The sequence below is a fragment of the Octopus bimaculoides genome, chromosome 19 (genome assembly GCF_046866305.1).
Source record: "Octopus bimaculoides isolate indiv1 chromosome 19, ASM4686630v1, whole genome shotgun sequence".
Lineage (NCBI taxonomy): Eukaryota > Metazoa > Mollusca > Cephalopoda > Octopoda > Octopodidae > Octopus > Octopus bimaculoides.
Genome location: NC_142946.1, coordinates 41,989,761 through 42,013,793, shown reverse-complemented (window position 1 = coordinate 42,013,793; position 24,033 = coordinate 41,989,761). Strand labels below are relative to the sequence as shown.

The 24,033-nt window shown below is 38.5% G+C and overlaps 2 protein-coding genes, 1 long non-coding RNA gene and 1 other non-coding gene across 6 annotated transcripts; 2 read left to right on the top strand and 2 right to left on the bottom strand.

The window, feature by feature from the left end:
* Positions 1–234: 234 nt before the first annotated feature.
* LOC106873576 (betaine-homocysteine S-methyltransferase) lies at positions 235–11,982 on the bottom strand. Of its 3 annotated transcripts, XR_016237407.1 has the most exons (8): positions 11,844–11,982; positions 8,590–8,657; positions 7,258–7,424; positions 5,842–5,945; positions 4,438–4,599; positions 2,968–3,170; positions 710–1,088; positions 235–461 (listed from the first exon to the last, which is right to left on the bottom strand). XR_016237407.1 is itself a non-coding variant. In XM_014921007.3 (7 exons), the coding sequence occupies exons 1-7, from the start codon at positions 11,922–11,924 to the stop codon at positions 947–949; spliced, it is 927 nt and encodes a 308-aa protein (XP_014776493.1). In that variant the 5' UTR covers positions 11,925–11,982; the 3' UTR covers positions 235–946. The 3 variants fall into 3 exon arrangements, 2 of the variants coding, with proteins under 2 accessions (XP_014776493.1, XP_014776494.2); XM_014921007.3 differs by having other exon boundaries at positions 235–1,088; XM_014921008.3 differs by lacking the exon at positions 11,844–11,982 and adding an exon at positions 10,292–10,719 and having other exon boundaries at positions 235–1,088.
* LOC128250103 (uncharacterized) lies at positions 10,664–12,112 on the top strand. The gene is made up of 2 exons (XR_008266225.2): positions 10,664–10,803; positions 11,968–12,112. It is a non-coding gene; the product is annotated as an uncharacterized LOC128250103 (long non-coding RNA).
* A 1,351-nt stretch (positions 12,113–13,463) lies between these two features.
* Positions 13,464–22,790, bottom strand: LOC106873566 (uncharacterized). Its single transcript, XM_014920994.3, has 5 exons — positions 22,636–22,790; positions 19,393–19,498; positions 18,429–18,499; positions 16,766–16,877; positions 13,464–15,691 (listed from the first exon to the last, which is right to left on the bottom strand). The coding sequence occupies exons 1-5, from the start codon at positions 22,713–22,715 to the stop codon at positions 15,620–15,622; spliced, it is 441 nt and encodes a 146-aa protein (XP_014776480.1). The 5' UTR covers positions 22,716–22,790; the 3' UTR covers positions 13,464–15,619.
* A 276-nt stretch (positions 22,791–23,066) lies between these two features.
* LOC128250193 (U6atac minor spliceosomal RNA) lies at positions 23,067–23,182 on the top strand. Its single transcript, XR_008266291.1, has one exon. It is a non-coding gene; the product is annotated as a U6atac minor spliceosomal RNA (small nuclear RNA).
* The last annotated feature ends 851 nt before the right edge of the window (positions 23,183–24,033 follow it).

Sequence of the window (24,033 nt, the reverse complement as noted above, 5' to 3'; positions counted from 1 at the left end):
ACAAGACCTGAAATTTTGGGGAGAGCACTAGTTGGTTACATCAACCCCGAAAGGATGAAAGGCAAAGTCGACCACAGTGGAATTTGAACTCAGAATGCAGCAACAGGTGAAATACCGCTAAGCATTTCATCCAGCGTGCTAATGATTTTGTCAGTTTGCCACCTTAACGATAATAGTAATAATAATAACAATGACAAGAAGAAAAAGATGAAGAACAACAGCAACAAGAAGAAGAAATATAATAAATTTTTTTATATCAAATTTCTTTGTAAATTGTAAATAAAAAAATTCTTAGTAAAATTGTTATTTATTTACCTCGAAACTTGTTAAAAAAATTTTTTAGCATTAATTTAATGACTTCAGATTTTTTTGTTTTCATTTTGCAAAAAGGTGAAAAAAAAAAAACATTCAACAATAATTTTATTGGATTAAAGATTATTTGCCAGCATAACATGGCAGTCCTGGTTTAGGACGAATGTTGCTGTAATTTAGCCCCAGGAGACATCATCTCGAGCTGGCTATACAACACGATCTGTGTCCTTATATTTTCAAACAAATAACCCGGAAATCGCGATACACAGATATTGTTTTGAGCTGAGTGGGGGTGCTAGATTCCCTTGATCGAAAATATAAGGACACAGATCGTGTCGTATAGCCAGCTGCAGATGATGTCTCCTGGGGCTAAATTACAGCAACATTCGTCCTAAACCAGGATTGCCATGTTATGTTGGCAAACAATCTTTACTCCAAAGTACTGTTGCTGAATATTTCAAATTGTGAGATTTACAAATAGTAATTTTTAATAATTTTATTTCTTTAAATATAAAACTCCTCAGATATACAAAAAGAAATCATTTGTTTTTTTGTTTTTGAGGGAGGAGAACAAGGGTTAAGATACAAATAATAGTTGGAAAGAAGTAATCTCTTTGTGGTTGTGTTTGATTGTTCAAATAAAGTAGTTTGATATTGTGGACTTCAGTTTGGAAATATCCTCTGGATATACACGGCAGCAACCTCCGATCCAACTGGCACCACTATTTAACCATTCCTTACTGTACTCATTGATACTTTTGACACCACCATGCCACCTGCAAGAGACAATCAAAGAGAACTTTAAAATAGTAATTTAGTTTTACCCTTCAGCATTCATCATCATCACCATCATCGTCATTTAACGTCCGTTTTCCATGCTGGCATGGGTTGGACAGTTTGACTGAAAACTGGTGAGCCAGAAGGGCTGTACCAGGTTCCGATCTGATTTGGCAGGGTTTCTACGGCTGGATGCCCTTCCTAATGCCAACCACTCTGAGAGTGTAGTGGATGCTGTTTGTGTGCCACCAGCATGAGTTCCATTGACCTAACACCGGCATTGGCCATGACTAAGTCTCACTTGGCTTGACAGGTCAACAAAAGCATGGTATACTGCCAAGGGTCCTGGTCACCTGTCACTGCCTCAATGAGATCCAACGCTCAATTGGTGCTTTTTACGTGCCACTGGCACAGGTGTCACTCAGATGACTCAGGTGGAAAATGTAAATCTTACTTATCCACCTTGGTTTTGAATTAATCATATCTTATCTCTTTGTACTTGTTTCGGTCATTTGACTGCGGCCATGCTGGAGCACCACCTTGAAAGTTTTTCGTTGAACAAATCAACCCCCGAGACTTATTTCTAAGCCTGGTACTTATTCTATCAGTAACTTTTGCCAAACTGCTAGGTTATGGGGACCTAAATACACCAGCACTGGTTGTCAAGTGGTGATGGCGGAGGAGACAAACAATGACACAAACACAAACAAAAAGTAAAGCCATTTTGTTTAGGACAGGTATAATTACCAACACAGGAACATGTATCATACATCAAAATGAAGCTGGTCCTCTGTGGATCACATCCCTACTTCTCAACATAGTCACCGTTTCTCTCAATAGCAATGTTCCACCTTCGAATGAGAGCATGTATCCCTGCCCCGTAAAAATTCTGTTGACTGTTCTTTGAGCCACTTCTTCACTACAGTTTTCACTTCCTCGTCACTGGAATAACGTTTGCCTCTCAAACCCTCTTTCGTGGCGCCGGAGTTCAAGATGCAAAATTCAGCTGGAAAAATCATGGCTACTGTCTTTTGGGATGTTCAAGGTGTCATTCTGGTCGATTTCTTGCCAAAATGAAAAGCAATAGACTCTGAGGCCTACATTGAGATCCTGACGAGGCTCAGGGCAAGAATCCGACGAGTAAGACCCAACTTGCCAATGGACAATGTCCTCCTTCTGCATGGCAATGCTCGACCATACACAAGCATCAGGACAAGGGAGACAATCGCCTCATTCGGGTGGACAACTTTAACCACATCCTCCATATTCACCAGATTTAGCGCCTTCAGACTATCGTCTCTTCGGCCCCCATGAAAGAGGGTTTTGAGAGGCAAACATTATTTCGGTGACTCTGTTTTATTCGAATCATTAACTGAGTAAAAAGAGATAACCACTTTGATAGCATGTTCGTTGTTGTTGTTGTTACTGTTTATTGTTTAGCTGCAGTTCATCCCTAATCTAGTATTCCATCCATGACCGTCCAGTCTTTTATTAAGACAAAATGTATCCAGGACTACAGTATCCAATTGGTGCTTCCCATTTGAAGACAGTAGGGTATAACCTGAGTAGGGTAGATCAGGCTATAATTGGATTATTGACATTGAGGTTAGCAATGGCAGGAGTTGTTGAACAATAAAGTGGTTGTTCTTGTTGTTGTTGTTGTTTAGCCTTAAGTCACCTTTGATCATTATTCTGTTCAATCTTAGTGATGACCTGAAGTTCAAAAAACAACAGTAACAACAATAACAACACCAACAGCAAAGAGAAGACAATGTTAGAAAATGGCTCCCGATTAAAAATGTTTTCCTAATGCCTAATGAAGGTATTACAATTACAACAACAACACCGCTGGGAGATGAGGGTGGGGTTGGTACCTACCCGTGTGTAACATTCCATGTTTCACCACTGTTTGGCTTAACAATGACCGGTTTGGTCAACGGTATGGTCTTGATGCTGTCTAATAGATCACTAATGTATTCAGGACTTGTACAGTTAACTCCTGCAGCTATCACACAGCTTGAAGACATAACCTGTTTTATTGCATCACAGAAATTATCTCCACCACATGTCTGCTTTCCATCCTAAAGATTACAAAAACAAAAGAAAATCATCATCATCATTTAACGCCTACTTTCCATGCTGGCATGGGTTGGATAGTTACACTGAAAACTGGTAAGCTGCGGAGCTTCACCAGGTTCTGATCTGATTTGGCAACATTTCTATGGCTGGATGTCCTTCCTAATGCCAACCACTCCATTGGCAAGGTGCCATTGACCTGACACCAGCATCGGCCACGATTATGTTATCACTTGGCTTGATAGCTCTACACAAGCATGATATATCACCAAAAATCTTGGTCACCTGTCACTGCCTACATGAGGCCCAAAATAATAATAATAATAAACATTATACATATATATACACACACACAAACACACATGAGGGGGGGTTCTGAAAAGTTCCTGGCTTATGGGTTAAAGAAAATAGAGGAGGATCAGTTAATTATGATTTTATTCAACATATTCCTCTCTCAAATTCACACACTTATTGCAGCAGCCCTGTAAAGGAACTTGGAAGGTTGGGCCTCCAACTAGGCCTTTCACAATACCCTTAAAACCAGGAACTTTTTAGCATCCTCTTGCATATATGTGTGTATGTGTGTAACATATATGCAGCCAATCTGTTTATATACGCAACAGTTCTAGTAGCTACGGACACTGCAGCTGCTAATTAGCATATCATAAGTTTTAACACTTTATTTTTAATTATCAGAGGCCTCATCGTCATCATCATCATCATCACCACTTTAACACCCATTTTCCCATGTGTGCTTGCATCGGATGGAGTTTATTGAGGCAGATTTTTCTAAGGTTGGATGCTCTTCCTGTCATCAACCCTCACCTGTTTCCAAGTAAAGTAACAAATGACACAGTATGCACAATAGCGACACTCATAACTATTGCTCAGTATAAAAACAAGGACACACACTCACACTAATATATAAAGAGCTTCTTTTCAGTTTCTGTCTACTAAATCTGCTTGCAAAACTCTGGTTGGCTCATAGCTATAGTTGAAAACACTTGTGTAAGGTGCTTCACTGAGGGACTGAACCCAAAACGTTGTAGGTGGGGAGCAAACTTCTCAACCACACAGTCATGCATGGTTTCTACAGATAGTCCCAAAACTGGTAAGTTTTAAGAGAGAGGGTAGTTGAATATATCGAGCTTAGGATTTTAGTGGTATTTATTTTGATGGACCCCTGGAGGATGAAATGTAAAGTCGACTTTAGTAGAAATTGAACTCAAAATGTAAAGGATCAAAACTCAGAAAATATGAAAAACCAGAAACCTTGCAAGAAAATGTCACCCATCCACGACAATGTGGAATTTCATTCATAATGTCTAGGACAACAAGAGCTTCTTTGAGAGATGGAAAGGTCTCCACAGCTAGCATATCCACACCTGCTTCCATCAACAAATCTATTCGAGATTTGTGCCAAGACTTTAGTTCCTGTGGAAGAGAGAAATCAGAAATTCTTAATGATACAATAACTTTTCACGAGATTTTATTAACACTTTTGTTACCAACACAGATCTGGCTCTGAAGTACAAATGTCTTGTTTTCATAAGTTTTGAATTAAAATCTTCCACCAAACCTTAGTCACAATTTATGTTCCTAACACTAACTGAATGATAAGTTATTTTACTAAAATTTTTTGTTATATTTAAAATGATTGAGAAAAAAAACCGAGCATCTCAAAATAAATACAGTAACGAAAGGGTTAAGTTGCTTAGTGTTGCAGCCAATCATAACATCCAATTAAAACAGTCTGTCACAACGAGTCACAATATTCCATTCACCTTTTTACTGCAGAAAATATCAATTCTATTTCTTGCTAGATATTTGACATCATCATTAGTGGAATGAAGCAATGAGGATTTTTGAGAGAAAAAAAAAAAAAAAAAGAAACGAGTGGAAATTGAACCGGTGTGTGTGTTAATTAGTAAGGCATTAAAACAGAATGATTCTCCCCAAACACAACAAAACATGAAATTTAACTTTGCAGTTAATGAGTTAACACTTTTAGTGACAAAATTAGTGATAATCCACCCAAAATTTCATTATCCTTAACTACTGAGGTATGTCATATATTATATTCTGTTGAGATATGTCAAGTTTATTGAATCGCAGAAAATACCAATTCTATCTTTTGCTAGATATTTGGCATCACTATTGGAATAACCATGAAATTCAATTTCAGTTAAAGGGTTGAAAATATTGGGTTGGCAACTAAACTATAAGCAATGTTGGCACTCCGTCGCTTACGACGTCGAGGGTTCCAGTTGATCCGATCAACGGAACAGCCTGCTTGTGAAATTAACGTGCAAGTGGCTGAGCACTCCACAGACATGTGTACCCTTAACGTAGTTCTCGGGTATATACAGCGTGACACAGTGTGACAAGGCTAACCATTTGAATTACAGGCACAGCAGAAACAGGAAGAAAGAGTGAGAGGAAGTTGTAGTGAAAGAGTACAGCAGGGTTCTCCACCATCCCATGCTGGAGCCTCGTGGAGCTTTAGGTGTTTTCGCTCAGTAAACACTCACAACGCCTGGTCTGGGAATCGAAACCACGATCCTATGACCGTGAGCCCGCTGCCCTAACCACTGGGCCATTGCGCCTCCACAAACTATCAGCAATAAACCCTCCCTAATAATCAGACACACGTGAAAATATATACTTTTGACTTACATTGATCTTCACTGTATTCATGTATTTCCCAGTATACTCCGATCCATCATGGAGACAGGCACCATAGGGACCAACTGAGCCAGCGACCAGCAAATGTTTCAGATCTGAGCGAAAGATGAAGAAAGGGAGAAAGGAAAGAAGAAAGAAAAGAGAAACTACTTGGAAGAAAGGAAAGTTTAATAAGTAATAAGTATTAGTGTGTGTGTGTGTGTGTGATGGTTGATATACTTGTGTGTCTGTGAACATGTGAGTAGTTTGTATGTGTGTATGTATGCATCTATCTATCTGTTTATCTATCTATCTATCTATCCATCTATCTATCCGTCTATCTATCTATCTATCTACCTACCTGTCTGTCTGCCAGCCTGCTTATCTCTCTCTCTCTCTCTCTCTCTGTGTATATATATATATATATATATTTATAAACATAATTAAGGGATCAGCAAATATTTGCTTCACCATATATCGAAGTTCAGAAATAGCAGCTAAAAAAGCTGAGAATCCCACAGATAGCATCTGTATATGGTGAAGCAAATATTTGCTGATCCCTTAATTATGTTTATAAATATATATGAGCTTTTAAATAAGTTCTCCACCAATAATGGTGCTTTCATACCGATGGGCTTGGTAAAAATTATTAATTGTTAATTGATTTATTAATTAATAAATTGATAATCCTTTACCCTTTTAATTTGTATATATATATATATATATATATATATATATATATATATATATATATATGTATACACACACACACATATCAAAAGAAGGAGCATCATAAAATGCAACACATAACCATAGATTGGGCATTGTATGGGTTCCACAACTCCATTCTGGTATCAAGTGGGGTATGTGTGTGTGTATGTATACGGGAAGGTGGATGGCTCAGTGGTTAGAGCGTCGGGCTCACAATCATGAGGTAGTAAGTTCAATTCTCAGACCAGGCATTGTGTTGTGTTCTTGAGCAAGACACTTTATTTCACATTGCCCCAGTTCACTCAGCTGTAGAAATGAGTTGTGACGTCACAGGTGCCAAACCGTATCGGCCTCTTTACCTTTCCCTTGGGCAACATCGATGGCATGAAGAAGGGAGGCTGGTATGCATGGGTGACTACTGGCCATCCATAAACAACCTTACCTGGAATTGTGCCTCAGAGGGTAACTTTCTAGGTGCAATCCCATGGTCAGTCATGACCGAAGAGGGTCTTTACCCTATATGTATGTGTGTGTGTGTGTGTGTGTGTGTGTGTGCATGGACGGATGTATGGATGGATGATTGTATGAATGCATATGTGTGTGTATGTGGCTGAGAAGTTTGCTTCCTAACCACAAGATTTTGGGTTCAGTTCCACTGTGTTACACCTTAGGCTAGCGTTTTCAACAATAGCTTCTGGTTTGACTATCGGTTCTTACCTGGGTTTTCCTTTTGAACTTCACACCGAGCTTGTTTTGCTAAATTCACCCCAATCTTCATCAGGTTTTTGGCCTCCTCTTCAGTAATCTTGAGATGTTTCTGGAAGCCCTCAACACTTGCTTGATATGTTGCTGTTACAACAACATCAGAACCAGCAAGGTAAAATCTGGCAAAATGTAAGAATCAAATAGACATACCTTTAGAAAAGAGATTTTTAAAAATGGAGAAGGTAGGACACAGTTTTTGTTGCCCTTTTTTAAGGGTCATTTAGCTCCAAATCAGCCCTGATTGCGCAGACCTATGATCGGCCGGGAACACTTGGTCTGTCTTTCAGACATCATGCATCTTAGTTTTTGAACACAGGCATGGCTGTGTGGTTAGGAAGCTTGCTTCCCAGCTACGTGGCTTCAGGTTCAGTTCCCCGGCATGGTACTTATGGCAAGTGTCATCTTGGGTTAATCAGAGCCTTGTGAATGGATTTGGGAGATGGAAACTGAAAGAAGCCTGTTACAAATTTGTGTGTATGTGTTTATTTGTCCCGACATTGTTCAATACTTGTAAACGAGTCTTTGTCACACATGCAGTGTCGTTCATTTCCAATCTTCTGTGAAAACATGTTTGGCCATGAGAAACGTTACCTTATTTGGAAACAGGTGAAGGTTGGTAACAAGAAGGGCATTTGGCCATATAAAATCTGCCTCAACCAATTCAGTCTGCCCAATGCAAGCATAGAAAAGTGTTAGTTAAAATCACTCTCGGAGTGGTTGGTGTTAGGAAGGGCATCCAGCAGTAGAAACTCTGCCAGATCAGACTGGAGCCTGGTGCAGCCATCTGGTTCGCCAGTCCTCAGTCAAATTGTCCAACCCATGCTAGCATGGAAAGCGGACATTAAACGATGATGATGATGATAATGCCAGAAAAAATCTGATGAAAGAGAAGTTAAAATCTAAAGACTCCAGAGAGGCAAAAGGCAACAGTGTTTCCTCATTAGGATTTGAAATCAGGACTCAAGTACTTACTGCATGGTATTTTATCAGATGCTCCACTGATTCAATACATTATAGAAGAATGAAAGGCGGTAAACTGACAGAATAGTTAGCATGGTGGAGGAAATGCTTAGCAGCATTTTGTCTGCCCTTACATTTTGAGTTCAAATTCCACCGAGGTCGACTTTGCCTTTCATCCTTTTGGGATCAATAAAATAAGTACCAGTTGAGCAACTGGGGTTCAATGTAATCGACTTAACCGCTTCCCCAAAATTTCTGGCCTTGTGACAAAATTTGAAACCAATACATTACCGAAGAATAAAGAAGGTAAAATGAGAAACAAACCTTTTATGGCATTCTTTGATGGCCTCTGGGTTTGTGGAGATCAGTTTGGCACTAAACAGTGAATCTTCCTGAAAAATGAGGGAAATGGAAATAATAATAATAATAATAATAATAACAGAAAAAAAATGAAGAGTGCCATTGTCATGGCAATCATCTTTTTTTTTGCTTCTATATCTTCTGCAGGAGTTATCTTAATCCTATAAATATTAATAGCAATAATAATAATAATAAATAAATAAATTAATTAATAAATTTGAAATTGTAAAACTAAATCCCTTAAAATTTGAAATTGCAAGAATTTGGAGTATGCAAACTATAAAGGGTCATTTGTAATAATTGTAATAACGGTTGAAGGAGATTTTAACATGTTATTATTTAACATGTTTCTTCATGTTAAATAATAACATGAAGAAACAAGAAAAGTTTACTAATAATTAATTTTTTTTTTGTAATTTATTACATATCTTTAAAATATGACTCTTTTACTTGTTTCGAGAAAATCGACCCCAGGACTTATTCTTTGTAAGCCTAGTACTTATTCTATCGGTCTCTTTTTGCCGAATCGCTAAGTTACGGGGACGTAAACACACCAGCATCGGTTGTCAAGCGATGTTGGGGGGACCGGGCTTCTTTCAGTTTCCGTCTACCAAGGCTTTGGTCAGCCCGAGGCTACAGTGGAAGACACTTGCCCAAGGTACCACGCCGTGGGACTGAACCAGGAACCATGTGGTTGGTAAGTAAGCTACTTACCACACAGCCACTCTTGCGCCAACAATGAGAAAATTTATTAAAAATTTTTTTACAAAAATAAGTTTTTTGTTATATTAAATAATTGGGCACTGTCATGCTATTAGCTGTCAGAAGTGAAGTATCTGTCTGTCTGCCTGTCTGCATGCATGCCTGTTGCTGGCCTGTCGATTCTTTGGCTCCTGACAGCTAATACCATGACTGGCCGGAGCGAGCTATTGGCTTACTTACTTACTGATATCTATCTAACTATCAATCACTCGTCCACCTTATTAGAAAACACAAATTTAATATAAAAACATATTTCCTGAAATTGCAAATTATTTAAAATATAAAAATATAATTTTCAACAGAGAGAATTTATCAAAATAGAAAACAAATGAAGTTTGAAGTTTAAAAATAATAGGATCGGCCACTCACGACTAGCTAGCGCGGACGCGAGTACCCTTATACTCTGTGTTGTGTTTTCAAACGCATGGATATAGGTGTCGAATTTGTTCCAATAACTTTCGAGTAATAGATAGATAGAGAGAGATAGAGAGAGAGATAGACAGACATATAGCTCGCTCCGGCCAGTCGTGGTATTAGCTGTCAGTAGCCAAAGAATCGACAGGCCAGCAACAGGCATGCAGGCAGACAGACAGATACTTCACTAGCAGTGAGCACTTTCACTTCTGACAGCTAATAGCATGATAGTGCCAATAAGGCACCAATAATTGGGTTATTTTTTTGTTTCTTTTCAAAATGTTCGTTTATACATATAAAGTGTGCTGTTTATACACAGCTTAAGCGTTTATACATCTTAAGCGTTTACACAACTTAAGTGTTTATACACAACAGCAAAAAATGTCACTGTGTTGCTCCGCCTGCTAGAAATAACAGTCAAATCTCTGCAAGCACGATTGTGTAGTTGACGGAGTTTAGTTGGCCATCTTGTGATAAAGTTTGGCCTTACTGTAACACACTCATCATAGTGTGCCTTGGGCAAGGTCATCAGCCATAGATTCAAATCATTCCAAGCCTTGTGAGTGAAATTTGGTAGACAGAGATGCCTCTCAGATACAAACCACAACATTAATTCTTGTGTGGTCAGCTCAGTCCATTTATTACATCGATTATATATCACAGTGTTGTTCCAGCATGACGGGATGTGAGCCGCCACAGACCCGCCTGGTCGGTGGTGTTCGTCGCAGCGGTGTACTTCAGCTGCTGTATCACCAATGCTGAAGATTTCATAAGAATTTACAAGACATATCGGTGCATATGGAGGGGGCATGGTTTCAATCGACGAATGGGTTTGGTTACATGAAATTGCAGGATTTCAGTTAACCCCTTTCAGTTTGTTAGCTTTTAATCCCTTCTATCACAATGAATTTTGATTATTTCAGGATACAAAACCTATCACAACTGAATCAACAAAAACCGCGTTGTTGGTATTTACCATTATTTACAAACGTGGTGTCTATCGTAAGTGGGTTACTGTCGTGGTTGTATAAATATATATATGTCTGTAAATCATAAATCCCGAACAGAAACACACTCTAAGAGGTTTATAGGCCTCCGACCATTAGGGTCTGGCGAGACGTATGTAAAGCTAAGGGCTTTCTGGACGCGAAACCCTATTAACCGGTCATAACTATCTTTGGTGCTCCAGTATAGGCGCAGTCGAATGACTGAAACAAGTAAAACACACACGCACACACACATATACGAGCGATCATTTCGAGACATCGCCACAACCTACTCGTGATCATAAGTGCGGGAACGAAAATTGGTTAGAGGCTGCGGATGCAATTCTAGGTCCAGCCCAGGATGTTCAAACCATTTTCACTGATTCTCTCTACTCCCAGTGGGTGCGCTTGCACCTCATTTTCCCGAGCCTGTGCTTGTGACCATCCCGATCTAAGACTATATCAAGAAATTTTAGAACGTTGGCACTTGTTTGCGCGATTTCGTTACGTAATATTCTTCACATTTAGAAGACAATAGAATGTGGATTGCGGGAGACTTGCTTGCGATTTCTGGCAGGTCGTGCCACGACATAGAAGTTCCCTTGTATTTATATATATATATATACACACACACATATTTCATTTTTGTATTTGGTTTGCAAGATTCTTGATGTGAATTCGTGTGCTGAAGCATATTTTGTTGTGCTTGGGGAGAATTATTCTGTTTCGATGCCTTATTAATTAACGCACTCACCGGTTCAATTTCCACCCATGTACTTATTTAATTATACACACACACACACATATATATATATATATATATATATACCCATACATACATACATAGAACCCTGCATGTATGCAACGTCATCCACCTTGTGTGTGAGTATATGCAAACATACATACAAATACATACACGCACGTGTGTGTGTGTATATATATATATATATATATATGTATATATATATATATATATACACATATATACAGAGAGAGGTTTATGACTTTGTGTGTGTGTGTTTATATATAGATGTTTTATTATAGGGAATAACTTACATTTACTTCTGTAAATCCCATCCGTACAAGTAATGTTCCTGTACCTCCATCTAATATTTTCATTTTCTCACCTTCCATCATGTTGTTGCTGTTGCTGTTCAACGATGTTTTTCATTTGTTTCAGACTCTCTTCATGGAGAAGCACATCCGTTAAATATTGTCTTGTAATGTCAAGTGGCCTATTGTATTGCGTGGCACTGCTACAGCAAAATACAAACCTCGACAAATCGAAGTCACTGTATATTCTGAATAAAGCGACACACGATCGATTTTCTTTCATTGTTAGTGGTTGCGGTAGTAGTAAGGTGGTCTGATCATGTTTACGGAAAGGCAAGCTTCTTGTTGAAGAAATGAAAGTGAAATATCACCGATTCAGATGAAAACTTGCGTCCCCCATCATATATATATACACACACACACACACACATATTTATATGGAGGGAGAATTAATTTAGTAACTGGAACAAAATGAGTAACTTGTAATTTCTCGTTATTTTCTCCCCCCCCCCCCCTGTTTGAAATCCTTACATCGCAAGTACCGAATCATTATTCTAAACTGTTGCATCATCTTTTGGAGTAAAAATTGGTCAACATAATTATTGTTGAAGTTCAGAACGTCTGAAACATAGTCAGGTGGTAGGTCCCCGTTTTTTGGAGTAATTTTTCCTCAACTTTCATCCGATTGTAATTGAGATTACTAATAAAATATCTGGATAATTTTTGGTGTTTAACAATTAATATTCTTCTCTCTATTGAATTCCAAGTCAATCTTTTTCCCCACACAAATGTCTAGTTTGATCATTTTGAAGTTTCAAAACGTCTAAAATGGGGTAAAATGAGTAATGTTTAATTTCAATAATTTCTTCTCATTAACTGCATGGTGAGTAAATATGTCCCAAAGAGGACATTCCTACAGATCGTGAAGAAGATATAAATATTTTATGCGGAGTTTTTTTCTTATTTAGTTGAGTTTCGTTAATTTCATCTCATGTGCCATTTTTCCCTGATCCTCTTTCATTTAACCTAGATATTTAAAAATTCTTTTGCATTCTGATCTTTTTGATGTCTAGGGATGAATATTGATATGCATGGGTCTGTTTTCTGGAGAATTGATGCAGCAAATTTACCTTATCTCGACTTACTCATTTTGCCCCAGCCAAATTTGTCTTTTATATGCTCAAAGAGAACGATGATAATTATCTGAAATAGTAATCAGAATATGTTATAATGCTTCTAATGCATTTAGGAAAGGCCGTTTGTTTAGCTGATATAGTTTTTGTAAAGTAGAGAACGTTTGTAAAAAAATATATTTTGTCTCAAAGTCTATCATCCACGTACAGCATATTTGTATGGACCTAATTGTATGCTTTCTTTTGTTAAAATGCTGAATTTCTTAAATTATAAAAACTGTATTTGATGACATAAAAAACACACAGGTACCCCTGATTTCAGCTGTGCATAATCAGGGAAAAAGTTCACTACTCCCTTCCATCCATAATTGTCCTTCACCAGTCCTCAGTCAAATTGTCCAACCCATGCTAGCATGGAAAGCGGACGTTAAACGATGATGATGATGATATCGTTTAATACGCACAAGAAAGAAAAACCAAACAAACAAAATTTCATTTCTTTGCAAAATTTATTAAAATTATAAAGATTTTCTTTTAAATGAAAAGTAAAAAAAAAAAAAAAATGACTAGAAATTCAATATGAATTAAGAAGCAGTCAAAACAAGCAGCATCTTTCTTTTTCTTTTTCGAAGCTGATGTTGAAGCAACAACAGTTAGCATATACATACACACATTCTTGAGTCACTGGAATGGTTAGAGTTATTAGGATCTTCATGAAAGATTATTTTTTTAAAATTCATTCTTCACAAACTACAAGTCTGGGGTTGGGTAAAGCTCTGAATTTTGGATGTTTGCAGGACATTTAAAATTTTTTTTCCCTTTGAGCAGATAGTTCACGACAATGATTTTTTCCAGCCCGCCTGTATTTGTTAGTGTTTGTTTTGTCAATGTGGGTTGATTACAATGTCAGGAAAACTAATTCCTGTTTTGTGGACTCTATCTCACATCGAGCAATTTCACTGAGGTGCTGGTGGCTTCATAAAATGCACCAGTCCACACTGCAAAACATGTAAGAACCCCACTCCAACCAAGTGGCTGCTGCCATGTGTGTGTGTGTGTGTGTTTAATGATGTGGACCATGTCTGTTGATGAAACCCGTTTTAATTCATGCCAGTATGAGAAAAAAGAAACACCCATCTAAAATTATCAAATGATGATGACATGGAAATGATTATCTTTTTAAATATAAAATTATATCACACACACACACATATATTTTGTATGTAGGTATTATTTTTAATGGGCAGAAGTTATAAAGTGACTCAGGAGCCAAAAGCTTCAGGCATGGCACCTATTAAACTGGCTTCCATACATGAAACTTTCTATCTGTCTATCTAGAAAGATATAGATATATAGATAGATAAAAAATCAAAATAACCAACACGGATTTTAAAAATGATTGCAGTACGCACGTTTCATGCTACTCCATTTATATAAATGGAGTAGCATGAAACGTGTGTACTGCAATCATCTTTAAAATCCGTGTTGGTTATTTTGATTTTTTTGATCACCTCGCTTTTAGAATGCTTTTTGGATAATACCATACTATATTCTGGTGCCTAAACATAAGTACCATATTCAATTTTGAATCTAAATCTAAATCTATATATATATATAGATAGATAGATAGATAGGCAGACAGATTAATTAACGAGATATACATACATACACATGTGGTTCTAAATGCAGGTTTCTTTGACCATTACCATCATGTTTTGATTTGTTTGTCACAGTCAAATTTTGACTTAGTCTTTTTTTGTTTTTTTTAGGTCAGTAGTCACTTGTTAATTAGTTCTGCCACACCAAAGCTAATATTCTTTTTTACTAATTGCTTTGAATTTGCCACTCTTTGGTCATCAAACTTCAGACTTGTGTGTTGTGTCTGCAAGTTATAACCATTCCCCACCAAATTTAATTTCGATTGGAAACTTAAGTCCACATTCACAAATAGAATTAACAGCAGACAGGTGTTATAAGAAATCAATGATGACTTGCAGCAAACATTTTTTTTTTTTGGTAATGGAATCAAGTTCTTACTTACATTTACAAAATTCACACACATCGAAATTACTGCCAATAAAATAACAAAGACAAAAATACAAAAACAAACAAACAAAAAAACAAAGCAACACCCCCCTCCCCATTACTTCCGTCATCCTGCAAAAACTTAAACCCCAATTTTCACAGGAAGAACATTAATATTAAGAATGAATCAGAGATTCTTGTGTGGCACTGAGTCGTGTAGAAATAAATATTAGTTTCAAGTGTTTTGGCACAAGGTCAATAGTTTTTTGGGGGAGGGGTTGAGTCGATTACATCGAGCCCCCCTCCCTCCTCCCAGTATGCAACTGGTACTTATTTTATCAACTCCCTGAAGGGATGAAAGGCAAAGTTGACCCTGGCGGAACTTCAATGCAGAATGCAAAATTGGAGTAAATGCAGTTCAGCATTTGGTCCAGTGAGGTATCTTGGGTATAAGGAATAAAACATTAGACACAGTCACCATAAGTTGTCTCAATGCAGAGGTTTCTTCATCTTTTCTTCACACAGTTCAGGCATCAGAATCCCTTTCTCTCTCTTGTCCTCCTCGCAAAGAAAAAAAAAAAAAAACCAAAAAAAAAAACCCCAGCAAAACAAAGCAGATTGCTAAAACGATAAGCTTTCTTGTTTGGATGCCGTGTGACTCCAACTGATATTTATACCCAGCAAAGACACAACCTGAAAATATAAACAAACAAACAACAGATTAAAAATATAGGTAAAAAAAAATTAGTAGAATTGGTAGAGAACTGGACAAAATATCTAAGGGTATTTTATCTGTTTTTCTTTTACTTGTTTCTGTCATTGGTATGTGGCCATGCTGGAGCACTGCCTTGAGGAACTTTTAGTTGAATGAATCAACCCCCAGGGCTTATTTTCCCCATTTTTAAACCTGGTGCTTATTCTATTGGTCTCTTTTGCCAAACTGCTAAGCTATGGGGACATAAACACACCGACACAAGTTGTCAAGCCGAGGTGGGGGACACAGATGCAAAGAAACTCACACACATAATGGGCTTCTTTCAGTTTATGCCTACCAAATCCACTCACAAAGCTCTGGTCAGCCCCAGACTAAAGTGGAAGGTACTTGCCCAAGGGGTCACGCTGTGGGATTGAACCAAGAACTAAGTGTGTTGGGAAGCAAGCTTCTTAAGGCAGATTTTGTACAGCTGGGTGCCTTTACTGTTGCTGAGCCTCACCAGGTAAGCAATTCACTTGCAATGATAGCAACATCAAGACATGTCTGTACTCACACAACAGGTTTCTTTCAGTTTCCATTTACCAAATTCACTTACTGGAAATTGTACTTGTGATCCCCGTGCTGGTGGCACGTAAAAAGCACCATCCGAACGTGGCCGATGCCAGCGCCGCCTTGACTGGCTTCCGTGCCGGTGGCACATAAAAAGCACCCACTACACTCACGGAGTGGTTGGCGTGAGGAAGAGCATCCAGCCATAGAAACACTGCCAGATCAGATTGGAGCCTGGTGCAGCCTCCTGGCTTCCCAGACCCCAGTTGAACCGTCCAACCCATGCTAGCATGGAAAACGGACGTTAAGCGATGATGATGATGATGATGATGACGGTTTTGGTCAACGCAAGGTGGAAGACAATTGCCAAGATGCTACACAGAGGAAATGAACCTGAAATCATGTGCTCCTGAAGTAAATTTAACGACAGAGCTATGCATGTGCCTATAAAGTTATAGAAAGAAATCAAATTCTTAGCAAAGAACATAGTAGGAAAAACAAACCTTTTTAAATCTTGCTTGGATCATTTTCAGGTCTGTGACACATGTGCTATTCACAGTTCCCAGAGGATATTTACCAAGAAGAGTTTGCAGAGATGTTAATGCCTTGGAAGTTCTAAAATGGAAAAGAAATAATATATATTTGCATGTATGTATTTATATATACATATAAATGTTTTTAAGCATCTTTTTTTAAAGCCAAAACAATGCAAGTTACAAAAATAATACAGGTCAATGGTTTTACTTGGTATTTCAATATTACAGGGTTAGGAGCAATTCTTCAGGAAATCTTTGTAGAAGTGGTGTTATTAGCTCACTTCTCGTCATGTTTTGTTCTCTACCACAGTCGCCTGCCACTAATACAGCACACACAGACATATCATAGTGCTTATCCCTTCCCAACACTCACCATATATCTACACCAAATCACAAAGGAGAAAGAAATCAACAAGCAACATTATTTCTCCAAAGATTTCTTGAGGAAGGGCTCCTAACCCCGAAATATTGAAATATTAGGTAAAACCATCAACCTTATTATTTTTATAACTTGCATTTTGTCTTAAAAAAATTAAAAACATTATATATATGTGACAACACTTCATGCAAACTATACAAACGTTAATATATATATATATATATATCTGTATGATGGACTCCCATGTAGATTTTGATGTATGAGAGTTTCTTGGGGTATTACAAGAATCCATTCTTCAAACAAAAACAAAGGTTCACGAAACCCAAAAAGAAAGAACTACTATAACGTGTTTAGCTTTTGTCCTTTAAGATTGAGTGTTCAATTCCTCCAGGATTGATAATGTGCCACAAGCAAGCAGAGGGAATACAAATTGCCCTGAAATAAAAGCTTAACACTTTGAACAAGACCTTTGGTTAGTCTGTTAATGGGAGAAAGAGAGAGAAGGATTTGAACGGCTTTTTATTGCACCTTTGAACTGCTTTTACTCACACAAACTTCGTCGGATGCAACTATTTTTAGGGTTGAGAAAAGTGGAGTGGCTGGGTATAAAGTGTGCCAAGGGAAGATAACTGTGTTTGCATGACCGTGTTGTGATATGGGCGAAGAATGAGTGCTTATCCCTTCCCAACACTCACCATATATCTATACCAAATCACAAAGGAGAAAGAAATCAACAAGCAACATTATTTCTCCAAAGATTTCCTGAGGAAGGGCTCCTAATCCCGAAATATTGAAATATTAGGTAAAACCATCATATTTCCTCACGATACGTTTTCCATGAAAGACTAGCAAAGAAACAGCGAGGGCGTGCACACATACACACACACCCAAGGCCTCTTTCAGTTTTTGCCTTCCAAATCCACACAGAAAGTTTTGGTCAGCCTGGAGCTTTAGTAGAAGGAATTTACCCAAGGTGCTGTGTAGCAGGACTGAACCCAAGACCATGTAGTTGGAAAGTAAACTACTTAATTACACAGCCATGTCTTCATTGACCACACTAGGACTTCCTTATCTAACACGTCCCTCCTGTTTTTAAGATGGTGGAATATGATTTGAATGACATTTGGCTGTTATTTCCAGCAGGTCAAGTGTCTGATCACATAGTGGTTGCACCAGTGGCCCAGGGTAGATATTCAGATCACTCTACTCTTTGTGTAACAATTAGAGTGAAGTATCTGGTTTAGTACTTACTTCTCTTTAGTATCAGGAGATTGGTCAAGTAATGCCAACCATGTTGAGACAAATCCTTGTAGGAAGCCGATCTGTAAAAAGTAAACAAGAACACTTCAATGAGATTGTGTGTGTGTGTGCGTGCAAGGTCATCTTTAACATCATCTATATTTAAGACATGAGGAATTATGTATATTATTTACATTTGACGGATATCCGTCAAATGTAAATAATGTATCATCACGACTGTTTCAATGTCCACTCTTCAATGCTTGCATTGGTCAGAAAGAATTTGTTGAGGCAGATTTTCTATGGGTGGATGCCCTTCCTGTTGCCAACCATCACCTATTTCTCCATAACCGGACATGTTTGCAACAGAAGACTGGAAACAAGACACTCTGCCACGTATGAAGGTGACGCTCATTCATAACCAGCCTATGATGATGGTAAGACAAAGAAACACACACACACATATACGGCTTCTTCCAGTTTCCGTTTACCAAATCTACTCACAAGGTTTTTGAGGAACAAACATTAATCTTTCCATCTTTCTGAAAAACGCCTGCTAAGGTGTCTGTTATATATTGGAAGTGACAGATTTCATCCAATCATGTGACCATGGGGTACATGTCATTAACAATCCTCAAGAAAGGCAAAATGGATCAGGTTTTCCCATGTGTCACTGTTAGGTCTTGCTCTCACACATATATTGTTTTTAACACAAGTCTATGAAGAGATGTTCTTTCAGACAAAATCCATAACATTATGCCTGTCAATGGTGTATATCCATTAAGCATGAAACAAAGGTGATGTTTATGACTTAATGCTCTTTCAGTAGCATACACCAAGTCTCTTATTAAGTTATACGTTTGTTATTTCACAAAGCCTCTCAAAATTCCTCATTATTTTGAAAATGAAATACAGAATGCAGAAAATGTATTTTTGTTAGAAATATAGTTGCCAAAAACCTGAGAGATTTGTATACCTCATTTCCAACACTGCATCCCAAGGAATGTCCAAGTTGATAACCGTCTTCTTGACCCTTTTCAGTACCATGGTTCAAACCAGCCAAATAACCTGCCTTCACAGAACTGTGAGAGAAAAAGGGGCCTCATTAAAAATAGGAAACATCAACAGAAGTTAAATTTGACACAAAGATAGACACTAACATATATATACATATTGTCCTTTGATTCAGTGATTGGACTGTGGTCATGCTGGAGTACCATATTGAAGTGTTTAAGTCAAACAAATTGACCCCAGTACTTGTAGGGTTTTTGGCAGTGAAACATGGGCTGTGACTGCTGAGGACATACGTAAGCTCGCAAGGAATGAAGCCAGTATGCTCCGTTGGATGTGTAGTGTCAGTGTGCATACCCGTCAGAGTGTAAGTATCTTGAGAGAAAAGCTGAACATAAGAAGCATCAGTTGTGGTGTGCAAGGGAGACGATTGCGCTGGTATGGACATGTGGTGAGAATGGATGAGGATAGCTGCGTGAAAAAGTGCCACACCGTAACAGTTGAGGGAACCCATGGAAGAGGTAGGCCCAGGAAGACCTGGGCTGAGGTGGTGAGGCAAGACCTTCGAACATTGGGCCTCTCCGAGGTGATGCCTACTGACCGAGACCTTTGGAAATGTGCTGTGCGTGAGAAGACCCGGCAAGCCAAGTGAGATCGTTGCCAGTGCCCCTGGACTGGCTCTTGTGCGGGTGGCACATGGGATGCACCATTTTGAGCGTGGCCGTTGCCAGTACCGCCTGACTGGCCTTCATAGGATTTTCGAGCGAGATCGTTGCCAGTGCCGCTGGACTGGCTCTTGTGCGGGTGGCACATAAAAGACACCATTTTGAGCATGGCCGTTGCCAGTACCGCCTGACTGGCCCTCGTGCAGGCGACACGTAAAAGCACCCACTACACTCTCGGAGTGGTTGGCGTTAGGAAGGGCATCCAGCTGTAGAAACTCTGCCAAATTAGATTGGAGCCTGGTGTTGCCATCCGGTTTCACCAGTCCTCAGTCAAATCGTCCAACCCATGCCAGCATGGAAAGCGGACGTTAAACGATGATGATGATGATGATGAATATATATTCTATCAGCCTCTTTTTACCAAACAACTAAGTTATGGGGATGTAAACAAACCAACACTGGTGTGGGGTGTGAGTTACACGGACACAAAGACACACACACATGATGGGCTTTGCACTCATTCATTATATTCCCCACTCTCTCACTTCTACTCACCTTGTACCTTGAGGCTCCACCCAGACACCTAATCACCACCACCTTTATCTCTTCCCAGCCCCATCCTAATCACCCCACCCATCAACCACAAGGTTCACCCTTGCTTGGCACCCACTACTTTCACCACCACCCTCATATACAACTATCTGTCACTCTCACATTCTTATGAAATTACCAACCCCTTTCTCCCCCACCCCGGTCCACTGTCCGGATGCTTTTTCGTCGCCAACCTTCATTAGTTTCCTAAGAAGGTTATGTTCACTTCCTCCTACCACCATAAAACTGGACATGTTTTCAAGGAAGACTGGAAACGAATGACACCGCTCGTATAACAGTAATACTTGTTTACAACTATCACTCGATATCAAGATGTGGTGGCACACATACATATATATATACATACACAACCAGCGTCTTTCAATTTCCGTCAACCAAATCCACTCACAATTCTTTTGTCGGCCAAGTGATGAAGTAGAAGATACTCGCTCAAGGTGCCAACGCAATCGGACTGGATCCAAAACCACGTGGTTAGGAAGCAAGAAGTATTTTGACGAGATGCAAGAACTGTTTGTATTATGGACGTCAATACTTGAATATATGAAAGGGAAAGAAGCTTAGGATTTAATACATGAAATAGGAATAGAAGTGATGCAAGGTCTCCGTTATAAACCACACCAGGTTTTCATACATGACGAACAATTAATTACAAAGGGCGGAAGAAGTGCTTGTGTTACATGTTTAAATATTTGATGAAAAGAATTAATAAATGAAATGGGTCCAAAGAATGTTTGTGCTTTATTATTTTCAGCCTTATATATGCTAAAATAATACTTTGTTTAATAAATAATATATAATCGGTTAAACGTTTATTACAATCATTATGATGTAAAGGGTCGGATAGAGACGAACTGAGCTTTTACGCAATTGATCTGTTAGAAATAGCAGCCGAATCCCCATGAATACAACCCCATCGTCTTTCATAAAAGGACACATTGCACAGATAGGTCCCTGATATACAAAAAGATGGGGATAATCATATCTGGAAAGCCTACATTTGTGTCTTCTCAATGAGGTTTGATTCGTGGGATTAATCAACAATAACAATGTAGGGCAAAGGAATTAAATAAAAATACTCGAAAACTAATTACATTAATTAAGTGTTTTACCATAATTACATATGCTATATAGACACAGAAATACTAGTTTTTCTTCTTACTAATATATTTTAAAATATATTCTTCTTACTAATATATATTTAAAAAACCAATTTTCTTTATTTACTAATCTGTAATTACGCAAAGACTAGATTAACATAAGGTACAGTTGTAGTTTAACACGGGAAACTCATATCAAATTAAATCCAACAGAAACTTTAAAAATTACACCATTCTGGCATTATTTAGTTGCTAATCATTACAATTTCGTATGTTTAGCAACATAATTAGCAACATTTGGATGGTTTATGGTTTATTCTTCGTTTGGTTCCTTATGAAACTTTAATATATTAAACGACAATTATGCTTCTTCATTTCGACTCTTATTATATATATGTCTGGGCATTATGTATGATTATCGTTTTTGCAGCGGTTGATCTTATTTGTATTCGGGCAATTAAAAGAAAAAAAGGAAGAGAAGAAGAGAAAATAGTTACAAGAAGCTTGATTCGGAACCATATGGTTTTAGGTTCAATCCCGAAGTATCTTCTCTTGTAGCCCCTAAGTCAATCAAAGCCTTGTTAAGTGGATTTGGTGTGTGTGTGTGTGCCATTGTGTTTGTGCCCCCACCACGGCTTAACAACCGGTGTTGGTTTGTTTACGTCTCCATGACTAGCAGTTCGGCAAAAAGAAACCGGTTGAATATGTTACCATACTTATGAAAAATAAAAAGTAGTGGAGTCGATTTTCGATTAGGTTGTGCTCCAGCACGGCCGCAGCCCAGTGTCTGAATTACGTGAAAGATAAAATAGAAAGAAAAAAAAAAGAGCAAACCTTTCTTCTTGCATCACAACAGACTCGAAGATATCGACATCATTAGGAACATTATTGACGTTGATGTTCGCGACAGACATAGTGGAGAGTAAGACAACCAAATCTGTGAACGGTAAGCGTCGACGAGGCAGGGAACTCTACCGGATGTTATGTAACAAGTACAGGGTGGGTTATCTGCATTTGTTTAAGAAATCTAGATAAATTTCACTAAATCTAAATGCAAATAATGCATGTAAACAGCAAACAGCAAATTATGAACAAAACTTATTGAAAATATAAATAAAAATCTAAAATAGAGAAATGCATTCATATATCTACCAAAAATAATTTAATACAACGATATTTATGAAAATTATGCAAATTAGGTAACCTTGTGTTTATAATTACAGTATTTATTATAGTATATATAGCAATTTCTTAACTATTTTATTGTGTTGCAAAAAAGGAGAGACGGTTAGCACTCCCCTTGACAAGGACGGAAGAGGTCAATCGATCTTTCTAACACATATGGGCATTGCTCTCTACTTCAGAGCAACCTATTTTTTTTCTCTCTTTTACTTCATTTACAATAATGTTATTGCTCTCGCTTTATGCGTTCCCTACAGAGGCGCAATGGCCCAGTGGTTAGGGCAGCGGACTCGCGGTTTCGATTCCCAGACCGGGCGTTGTGAGTGTTTATTGAGCGAAAATACCTAAAAAGCTCCACGAGGCTCCGGCAGGGGATGGCGGAGAACCCTTCTGTACTCTTTCACCACAACTTTCTCTCACTCTTACTTCCTGTTTCTGTTGTACTTGTAATTCAAAGGGTCAGCCTTGTCACACTGTGTCATGCTGAATATCCCCGAGAACTACATTAAGGGTACACATGTCTGTGGAGTGCTCAGCCACTTGCACGTTAATTTCACGAGCAGGCTGTTCCGTTGATCGGATCAACTGGAACCCTCGTCGTCGTCGTAAGCGACGGAGTGTCAACAACAGCAACATGCGTTCCTGCACACATCGTTTCTATTTATCCTTTGCTTATTTCAGCCACTGAACTGCGGCCATGCTGGAGCACCGCCTTGTATTGTTCCGTCGAACAAATTAACTGCAGGACTTTTTCTATCACTTTGCTTTTGCTGATCCGCGAATTTACTGAAACTTTAACAAACCAGCATCGGTCATTAAGAGGTGGCCGGACATACACACGCACGCACGCAGACGACAGGTTTCTTTCCTTTTCCGTTTACCAAATCCACTTCCAAGACTTTGGCCGACCTGGGGCTTATACTAGAAGATACTAGGTGCCATGCAGTGCGACTGAACCCGGAACAATGTTGATGGAAAGCAAACTTCTTACTACACCGCCGCGTCAGCAATGCAGACATATATCCTGTATTGGCATACCTACACAAATGT

What these genes read in the sequence shown, in the direction of transcription:
- LOC106873576 (XM_014921008.3), bottom strand. Translation starts at nt 10,612, where the DNA reads ATGCCCCCTCCATATGCACCGATATGTCTTGTAAATTCTTATGAAATC. An exon ending in AGTTCAAAAGGAAAACCCAG is followed by an intron (nt 5,946 to 7,257) that starts GTAAGAACCGAT and finishes TCTTTCGCTCAG; the next exon opens with ATCTGAAACATTTGCTGGTC. An exon ending in TGAATACAGTGAAGATCAAT is followed by an intron (nt 4,600 to 5,841) that starts GTAAGTCAAAAG and finishes TCTCTTCCACAG; the next exon opens with GAACTAAAGTCTTGGCACAA.
- LOC106873566 (XM_014920994.3), bottom strand. Translation starts at nt 22,715, where the DNA reads ATGTCTGTCGCGAACATCAACGTCAATAATGTTCCTAATGATGTCGAT. An exon ending in GATGCAGTGTTGGAAATGAG is followed by an intron (nt 18,500 to 19,392) that starts GTATACAAATCT and finishes TACTTTTTACAG; the next exon opens with ATCGGCTTCCTACAAGGATT. An exon ending in TCTCCTGATACTAAAGAGAA is followed by an intron (nt 16,878 to 18,428) that starts GTAAGTACTAAA and finishes TTTCCATTTTAG; the next exon opens with AACTTCCAAGGCATTAACAT.